Consider the following 10,112-nt stretch of genomic DNA (forward strand, 5'->3'; position numbering starts at 1 on the left):
CATCATAGTCCTAACATTCCACATTCCAACTAATTTTGTCCTCTTCTCCTGCGTCCACTGTCCTGCTGCTGCCGGTTTTCCCTTGCAAGGGTTTCGCGGGATTACGACCGCAGAAGACTTGCCTTCCCCGCTACCGGGCACGACACACGGCCGATTGGGCCGAGCCCCGTGGTTGCCAGGACTCAAAATCTCTGTATAGGCCATCATTTAAATCTTGGGAATGATAAATGAGGTGGTTTCCCGTTGCCTTCCTCAATAGTGTTTTTAACGTGACACAATCACTTACTGGCCGCCCCACTGGGGTCAGACGCCATTGCAGCCGCCTGACGGAGGAACAGACGCTGCGTGGACTACCTTTCGTCTGGCTCCTAAACTTCGACCTATCTGGCATGGGTGACCCTAGCATGAGCAATTATTATTACTCCGGCCAGCACAGCTCTAGGGGTCATCGGCATGCACAAGCCATTCCACCACGTCAAGGTTGTAGTCCGGGGAGGGATATATATATATATATATATATATATATATATATATATATATATATATATATATATAATGGGCTGACACAATTAAACACAAATAGAATAGAATAGCAACATTTAAAAGGACACTCACACGGTAAATTGTTCGAGCTTTCGGCCCTATCAGAGGACTTCTTCAAGCGAGACTGAAAATATGCTGTTGCTGTGGAGAGGGGAAAGAGGTATGGACGGGGAGGGGAGGTGTGGAGGGAATGCTGGGAGGGAAATTAAATATGGCGGTTGAGGGTGGGAATTTTAAAGGAACGGAAGGATAGTATGTAGGCGGATTCACGAGTTCTCACCTCTATGTTGGTGGCTGAATCAGGTAGGGATTCTAGGATGCTTAGAGCAAAACACTGGTCGAATGAAAGGTTGTGGGAATTGGCGTGTGAAGGGATAGGAAGAGAAGAGAGTGAGGCAGAATTGCAGGAGTACCGGTGATTATATATTTATTTCTTTTTTTTCAGGTTTTCCCCACCTTCCGCCATTCATTTGAAAAACCCTATTCCCCTCATCCCTTACCCTTTCCTCCTGGTGCTGTACCCCCTGCCACACACCTTTTTGGTAGCTCGCAGGGTATTGATGTAGATGTAGATAAGCCTTCGTAGTACATGGAGCATCGACATCAAGCCTCAGCAATTCTGACCAAATCGTCAAAAACCTTAAGACTTGTACCTAGAAATTAATTATCTCCATGCCCAAATTTCATCGCGTAGCTACCTCTGTAATATTTAAGTGTGTGCGATTCAATAATAACGAACATTTTTGACATCATACTTCACGCTTAGCCTCACATTTACACCTTAAAGAACGCCGAGCGTGGAGAAACAAGACGCTAAAAATGCAAGAAGCAAGAACAACAACTGCGTGATAATAAAGAAGTCGCCACCATGCGAATGAAAGTCGGAGGGAAAAAATAAACAAAATTAACTAAAAAAGAGTGTTTAGACTGTGATTTACCATCTCGCCAGCGCTATTCAATTCGTTTTTTTTTCATTGGAAAAGACATAATACGTAAAAAGCAGAAAGAATGGCTGTCGAATGATTTTGAGGCGAATTTGGAACTAATTAATACTCTCCATCAATCAAATGACTTCCCTAATAAATTAGAAGAGGAATGACAAGCGCTAGACACGAGAATAGATATCACCATTGAGTGCACTGATTGATTAGTCCACGAATTTAACGCGGCGATGAACATTAATCAACCATCTGCCACCCGCAACTGCCATTCGCGAGGGCATCCTGCTCTCGTGATTTCCCGTCGTCCCCACTCGGACACACCCCACAAGGCGGCCGCCCCTGTGCTTCTTCCGACCGGAAGAAAGGAGGAGAACTGGTCGGCCCTGCGACTCCTGGCAACGCAATGCATATCGGGGACGCCAAAGGGGTGGCGGCCTCTTCCGAAATAATGGACCTCAGCGGTGCTCTGTTGATTCACCCATCTGGTAGCGGGTCGTTTCCCCCCCCCCCCCATATAATGCCAACCCCTGGATGAGCACCCCCCGCGAACCTCCCTAGTGGAAACATTACACCGGGCTCAAAACTCCAGTTTCCATCCCCCCCCCCAACCGCGAAACTGACGTCATGTATCGTCATGACGACGCTCTCCATTCGATGATATGGGAAAAGAGCTGGGGAAGGATTCGGGAAGTTCACGCTTCTCAAGAGGGAAATCACACATCCCGGAGGAAGAAGAGGGAGGAGTCCAGGAAATTTGGCAAAACAGCCATTAGCTCAACCTGGAGGTTAATGTCATGAGGTTTCGAACACATCTCACGTCAACCCTCGAAAAGCTATTTTTATTCGAAATAAAACATTACTTCCATATCATATACATATTTTATCCTATCCCTATTAGGAGATATACATGGATTTTATAAAAAGTATTGATAAAACATTTTCCTGACGCTTGCGTGAAGGGCTGAATTCATACCGTGGGTTGTTAAATGTGCGCTTGATCGCAGATCGTATAGTGGCATTGATAGGACAGTGACAGTGCACACACAATTATCATCAAAAATTTGGTGATGTGAATGATCTGTGCTAAACTCGTCCTCCCAAAGGTCTTACGGACGGACGGCCAAAAGAAAAAAGTCGAGTGTCTGCTTGCAAAGACCTAGAACGACATCGCGACGATCCCCCTTACCGTCCCGACTTGACATCCGCAGACTATTTCCTATTCCTTAGAAAAGTGAAATCCACCCTCAAGGGATACCACAATGGGACCCTAATAAGTGCCGCCCAAGCAGCTTGCACGCGTACCATTAAGGACCTTCCGGAATCCGCCTACCAGGAGTCGTTACTCAATTCGTGGAAAATCCGCTAGGTCAAAAGTGTGTCGACGGTCTTAATAGATGTACTTTGCAGAATTTAGAGGCATTATAGCAATGTCTGAATAAATCTATTATTCCGAAAGTTTTCCCGATACTTTTTATACAAACCATGTATACGACATGTGCATAGAACATAAATGTAGTTTTCCGATCGCTTGGACAAAGGATAATATAGGCGCTGCACTTGTTTTTTTTCTCCAAAGAAAGCCTTTAATTAATTGTCACGAGATATTATCACCCAGTGAAAGCGACTCCGTTTTGCCCTATTTCAATGAGCATTAATGGGGACTTCGTCTTATTTTATGACTTCCTCATCAACTGATGACAGCTGCCGAAAAAAATCCGAAACGTGACCAAGAGCTAGCGCATAAAAAAAAGAAGTATTCGCCCCTATCGGAAATCGGACTCCTAAATGGCATGGCCCAAGTCTGAAAATGTCATTGATTCCTACCTGGCCCAGTCCCGGTTTTCATAAAAAATTACTGTGATTACCAATAATTCTTACTGAGTCGCCTTCCTGATACTATTGAAAAATCACAACTCTCTGCAGCATTTTAATCAGCTACGTATTGCTATAATTATTTCGTTCCAACTATTTAAATATGTATTCATAATTTCCTTTTGCCTTTCACTTATTTCTCAAATTAAATTCCCCCGATGGTTAAATTTTTTCTCCAATGAGGATAAGTTTTATTTCACCATAACTCCACCACCTTTCCGTCTGTCATCACTAAACTGATATCGTATACTAACCAAAATAATATCATCATTTTCAATGAGTTATTTACTATATGTATTTTATTTTACACAACCAACGGGAATTTATTTAGAATCGCACAAGAATCATCATCATTATACTGCAAAAACGACGCAAATGTTAGCAAAAAAAATGAAAAATCATCTGAAAGTTGGCGCTCCTTAAAAAGTAAAGTGGCACTAAATTTATTCCATAGATCGCGTATTATTCAATTCATTCTTCATCGAGTTGACTTAATAATTGAATTACGAAGAATAATTCACTGGGTCAGAGGACGAGATCAAATCTGTTACGTGAGAAAAAACGGCGTGCCCGAGCGTGTTTAAAAGAAATACAACAGAAACAATTAAGAAGTGACAATAACAAAACAAAGTCGATCATGGAAGCACATGAGAGTAGAAATGGACGAAACCTTGTCGGGGATGAATCCTTTCTAACACAATTAAGAGACAGAAGAAGATAGGAAATCCTATTTTCAAATTCGTATCACTTGAATTCGACCTGAATAAATGTAATCGCACCGGTCGTGCACATAGCTAGGTCAAATGGAAACCTTTAAAACAACGGATTTTCTCATTTTATTACCAACCCCTCACTGAATTCAGAGGGTGGTGGTGACCCTCAACAAGAATAGGAATGCTACGTGGGAGGGGAGAGAGAGGGGGGGAAGCTATAGTAACGGGAATAGATACCTAGTAGTGGGGGGCACAGTGCCTCAGCTCACAAGTACGTTATCTGCTTTCTATCTCCCGGCCACCGCCTCGATGCAACGACTGAAATTCCGTACCCACTGTGGGACGCTGAACCATGAACCACGTTTGATTCCCTTGCTCTGGAAACAAATTAAGTGTTTTCTTGGACGCTGACGAAATTTATCGTTCCAACTTATGGTTCTCACGTCTCCGGAACGAACAAGTACAGGTGATGTTGTCAAGAGGGGAATTATAAGAGGGCTGTTCAGAAAGTGACTCACGTTATGTTATATAAAAATTCCCTCACCTCATATTTTATTCATTCGGCAATATTACACTTCCCCCACTTCGTCATCATCGCAATCTGTTGCTGGCATGTAAACTTGTTCCACTTCGGTATTCGTAGATTTCGTTTATTTCTACACCATAATGGTCTTTTAAACGTATCATGGGAAGCTCTGCACTCATCGCAACACTTCTTATGCAATACGAGGGCTGGCCCTAAAGTAACCTCCTTTAAACATTACAGTTTCACGTTTAACTTCATGATGAGGGAAAAAAACCTTACATTTCCACAATAAACATGTCTATATTTTAAAAATATTTACTGTGGAAGTGTGCAGTTTCTTTTTTACCCTAACCTCATTTATGATACAAAAATACACTGGAATAGATACAGTACATTAATTAATTTCATCTCAAAACTACATACTTCTACTATTTTTATACGTATTTGCCAAAGAGTTTTAAACATGCATGTAATATCTCGGAAGCAGTTTTTTTAATTTCTTCAGCATAAACTTCTGCCGCCTTTCTGAGATCGCAGCCAACCGATGACTCCGGCATCTCTTGAAGTTCCTCGTTCAGACGAGCACAAAAAATGTAGAAGCCTGGCATCTTGAAGTTCCTCGTCGAGAACAAAACATGTAGTAGTGGCCTAAATTCCCAGTCGTGTTTCCACGCAACAGACTCCTCTAGAAATCTGTGGAAAACTTCCTAAAGAGTTCAGACCTCGTAAAACGTCTGTTTTAACCAATTTTCCGTCAATTTTCAGTTGCAGTTCAATGTTCACTACCGACGGGCGGCCACTTGTGTTATCATCAGCCACATTTATGTTAACACTCTTGAACGAACGACAACACTGACGCACTCAACTCTTGTACCTCATCAAATGCTGTCCATACAGAGCACCAATATCCCGATGGTGAATGTCAGCAGCTTTGAATTGTTTTATCGGTAAAAACCTTATCACTGAACGAAATTAACATTTGACGGCAATTTTAATTGCATTGCTCATTATGACTCTCCATTGTAAACAAACGACAAGGGGTGCGACTTTCCAAGCACTGCAGCTCGAGGCGTGCTGATCTAATTAATGTGTACGACGATACAGCGAACATTCGGCTCCCTCTTCCACTAATTCTCATGCCACACGAAACCGGAGATCACTTTCTGGACAGCCCTGATAAAACACAGTATTGGCTCTGCCCTTATTTAAGAAATCCGGTATTTGTACACACATTTTAATTATGACACATTAGTTTTACGTTTCTTTGATCATAATAATTCATCCCGTGTTTATATAACGGCAAAAATAGTGAAATAATTTCAAATGCAATATTGGATAACATTTCTATCATAAAAAATGTATATGAGTGCCACGTTTTATTTGTTCATGTTAAATATCGTGAAAAACAGTGGGTACTGATCTCAATTAAAATGGAAACTTGCAAAATAATCTAAGCTGTCTATACACCTTGGAAACAACTAACATCACGATTACAGCCCACAAGAAAATTTCCAAAAAAAGGGCTCCTTTCATCCTGGGACAATTTTCAGGCCGAAGGACGATGGTGGGCGCCCTGAGGGATGAAATTCCCCGCCTGATCGAAGGGAGGGGCCGGGGGGAGGCGAAAGTGGAGTAACCCCCTAGGAGTGACCCCCCCCCTTGGGTACGAATCGAAACTCAGCAATGACGTAACACGGATAAATCAACCGCGATTTGACGTCACGGCCTCGACGAATCCCCGATATAGGAATTATGGAACTGGGATGACTGGAGTTGTGACGCCAGAATTTCGTCGTCGTCGTCGAGTATGGATAATTTTGATTCCTTCGAAAGCCCAAGGAAGAGTCGAATGGCTATTTATGGGGTTAATCGGAATGCAAGGGAATAGGGGTGGGCAGGGTTTGGTGTCAGAGCAACGATGGGAAGTTGCAGTGTCGCACTCCCGGGGGCTGAGGGTGGTCGCAAGGCGAGGGTAGGTAGTGTCTGGTGGTTGTGTCTGCAGGGTTGGAAATGACTCAGGGATAGGAGCTGGGAGTGCAGCCTTCAGGTTTCATTTCATTGCATGGACTTCAAACTTTGCTATGTTCCATATTCGAACGACGCGGAAAATGGAAAATACCTCATGGTATTTAGAAAAATATATAGAAGACTTTGGCTCACTCTATTGGAAGTGTACCACGAGGTTAGTTAGAAAATTTCTCGGAATGGAATAGAAATAAACGACTTACCCCATCCAACCTTTTTTTTAATATTTTTCAATCTAGTCTCCATTTACCCTAATTCACACTTGGTTAACCGATGTTCCAATGTCTTGATCTGATCTCGAAAATTAGATTCCTTCAGGGCTGCAACATATCCGTCTACTTCGGCTGTTAGTTCTTTGTTTGAAGAGAATCTCCGTCCCCCGGAGAAAATAATGTGCATGGGGAAGAGATGGAACTCTCACGGAGTCATGTCGGGCAAATAAGGCGGTTGTGGCAACACTCCGTATCTTAGTTCACGTATTTTTGCCATGGCAACGACACTTGAGTATTGGCTCGCTTTGTCTTGATGAAGCATGATTTTTTCCCTGCCAAACCTAGCCTTTTTTTCGTGTTTATTTTGCTGCAGTTGGTCCTGTAGGTTAGCGTAGTATTGTCCAGTAATTGTTTGACTAGTGATAAGATATACTAAAAGCAAAATCCCTTACGCATCCCAGAAAACTGAAGCCATCACCTTTTCTGCCAACCGCATTGCCTTAGCCTTCTTTTGAGGTGGTGATTCATCATGCTTTTACTGCTTTAACTGCAGTTTTGCATCAGGCGTACAGTAGTGGACCCAAGTTTCATCTTTTACGTTACGTGTTGATTCATAAAGGATTACCTATTGCAACGCGGGAAACAAGTTGTGCTAGCGCTGACATCTGATGGTTATTCCGGGAACTTTTCAAACTATACTCGTATTTAGACGTATGGCCTTCGGAGGCCGGACTTGAATCGGTCGTGAATGGATGCGTAGAGCAGAGTGAGGCGTCGGTGATGGCCACCCAGGAGCCAGATGGAAGCGATGCGGAAGGATGAAGGTGGAACGAGGGTGGTTGAAATAATGGCGGACTTGCACAGAGGGGGGCAATCCTCAAAAGGGGGAGCCGTGAGAAGTAAATGCGTAGCGGCCTGAATCGTCGTACTGGTGGATGTTGGGCGATTGATAAAAATGGGATATCCTGGGAATGGTCCCGTGTAAAACGATTGGGAATATCTTGCGCAGAACCGAATCCGAGCAGGAACGTACGAATTTTGTACAAGTATCGGGAACAATTTTTTCATACCGTGACTGTGCATCGCAGCGCGCCCACTCAACTAAGTGTAGCTGGTGGGGTGCATGACCTTCAACACGCTTCAAGTGCCAATCGCCTGCGAGCGTGCGTTCAGGCGAGATCGCGTTTTTAGTGGACCCCTGTCGATTAATCCGTAGCAAGCTAAAAAATGCGGTGAACTATTGAACAGCGGCACGCCATCAAATTTTGTGTTGAACAAATTAAATCGGGTTTTGAAATATTGGTCATTATTAGAAAAGTGTTTAAATATGAAATCATGTCATAAACAGCAGTTTTTAAGTGGCAAAAGCTCTTCAAAGATGGACAAGTGAGGAGTATGAGCCCCGCGCTAGACGGCCGTGGACTCCAAGAACCGTCGACAACGGGTTACGTGTGCGTAAAGTGCTGAGTTCAGTCAGTTGTTTAACTGTGCGCACGATCGCATCTCATATTGGCAGTCTATTATTCATATTACCTTTCCAAGTGAAATCCTCCTTCAAAGGACACCACAATGGACCCTAAGTGGCGTCAAAGCAGCTTACACGCGTACCCTTAAGGACCTTATGGAATCCGCCTATCAGGGATTAATATCTGAAATAAATGAGTGAATTCTTCTCGGGTCTTCCACCGGGTCAATGGCTCCATAGCTGCCGACGTTTCGATTCCCGACTCGGTCATCGTCATCAGGGCTGATTGCCGTTCCGCCAAAAAGTTTCAAATATATTTATTTATTTACCCGCCTCCACGGCTCAGGTGTCATCTGATTGGTCCCCAGACCCACCATTGTCGGGGCGCCTCGTGATTGGCCGAGCGTTCTGCCTTGTTTCCCTGATGCATTTCAGAATAGGTTTCCAGGTATTGCTCAAATGAAAACCTGAATCCCTATTGAAATTTTTCTTTTGAAGGCGGATCTCGATGGCCTCCTTTGCCAGACGATCCCAGTAGCCACGCGCGCGGCAAAGTAATTTCGCCCCGTCCCAGTTGATGGCTTGGTCTCGGCCGACGCTGTGTTTGGCGATGGCCGATTTTTCCAGCTGTGCCAGTCTCAGGTGTCTTTTATGCTCCTTCAGGCGGGTTTCAATCGTGCGGCCTGTTTCTCCAACATAGACCTCGCCGCACTCACACGGAATTTGGTAAACCCCGGGAGTCTTGAGGCCTATCGGGTCCCTCACGTTGACCAGCTGGTGCCTTATTTTGGCTGGTGTTACGTGAATAGTGGCGATGTTGAATCTCCTGAGTATTCTGGATATTTTTCCAGAGACGGTGGAGACATACGGCAGGCAGGCTGTGGCGAGCGGTTTCTTGTCCGTCCCCTCTACTCGTCTTCTGCCTTCCTCTTCGGCCCTTCTGAGGGCCAGGAGGATTTGCCGCTCACCGTATCCGTTCTGAAGGAACGTCTTCTTAAGATGCTTGATATCAGCCGGTAAGCTCTCCTTGTCGGCTACCGCCTTAGCCCTGTGGGTCAGCGAAGACAAGACGGCATCGCGCTGAGCAGGATGGTGGTGGCTGTTACCGTTGAGATAGAGATCAGTGTGGGTGGGTTTGCGATAAACACTATGCCCCAGCCTTCCGTCTCTTTTTCGGTGGATTAATATGTCAAGGAACGGGCGGCGATGGTTTTTCTCTATCTCCATGGTGAAGCGGATGTTCGGATGCTGGTTGTTCATATGCTCTAGGAAGGCGTTCAAGGTGTTAAGTCCATGGGGCCAAATTATAAACGTGTCGTCCACGTATCTGAAGAAACACTTTGGTCGCATCGGAGCTGAGTTCAGTGCCTTTTCTTCGAAATCCTCCATGAAGAAATTAGCGATGGCCGGAGACAGTGGGGATCCCATGGCTACTCCGTCTGTCTATTCGTAGAACTTCCCGTCGTAAAGGAAATACGTAGATGTTAAGACGTGGTGGAAAAGTTTAACGGTCCGGCTGTCGAATCTTCTTTCAAGGAGAAGCAAGGTGTCAGCAAGCGGGACTCGGGTAAATAGAGACACTACGTCGAAGCTGACCATGATGTCGTTTGTCTCTAATTGAATGCCCTCTAAGGTTTTAACGAATTCCGCTGAGTTTTTAACATGGTGCTCACATGATCCCACGAACGGCGCAAGGATGCCTGTTAGGTGCTTGGCCAGGTTGTAGGTGGGTGACCCTATGGCACTCACAATCGGACGTAACGGTGTCCCCTCCTTGTGCACTTCCGGTAGTCCGTACATCCTGGGGGGCGGGGG

At 44.6% G+C, this 10,112-nt stretch overlaps 1 protein-coding gene across 1 annotated transcript; it reads right to left on the reverse strand.

Annotated features, from left to right (window-relative positions):
• Window positions 1–2,197: 2,197 nt before the first annotated feature.
• Window positions 2,198–9,725, reverse strand: LOC139698487 (uncharacterized). Its single transcript, XM_071597365.1, has 2 exons — window positions 8,820–9,725; window positions 2,198–2,263 (listed from the first exon to the last, which is right to left on the reverse strand). The coding sequence occupies exons 1-2, from the start codon at window positions 9,723–9,725 to the stop codon at window positions 2,198–2,200; spliced, it is 972 nt and encodes a 323-aa protein (XP_071453466.1).
• Window positions 9,726–10,112: the final 387 nt, after the last annotated feature.

Source organism: Hetaerina americana, unplaced genomic scaffold, assembly GCF_022747635.1.
Source record: "Hetaerina americana unplaced genomic scaffold, ioHetAmer1.1.p SCAF_87, whole genome shotgun sequence".
Classification (NCBI taxonomy): Eukaryota; Metazoa; Arthropoda; class Insecta; order Odonata; family Calopterygidae; genus Hetaerina; species Hetaerina americana.

Excerpts from the sequence above, each read along its gene's own strand:
- LOC139698487 (XM_071597365.1), bottom strand. The coding sequence starts at position 9,725 with ATGGGATCCCCACTGTCTCCGGCCATCGCTAATTTCTTCATGGAGGAT. Across the intron at positions 2,264-8,819 it reads GTGGCTACTGGGATCGTCTG|GTTGAGCTAATGGCTGTTTT; the intron begins GCAAAGGAGGCC and ends ATTAACCTCCAG.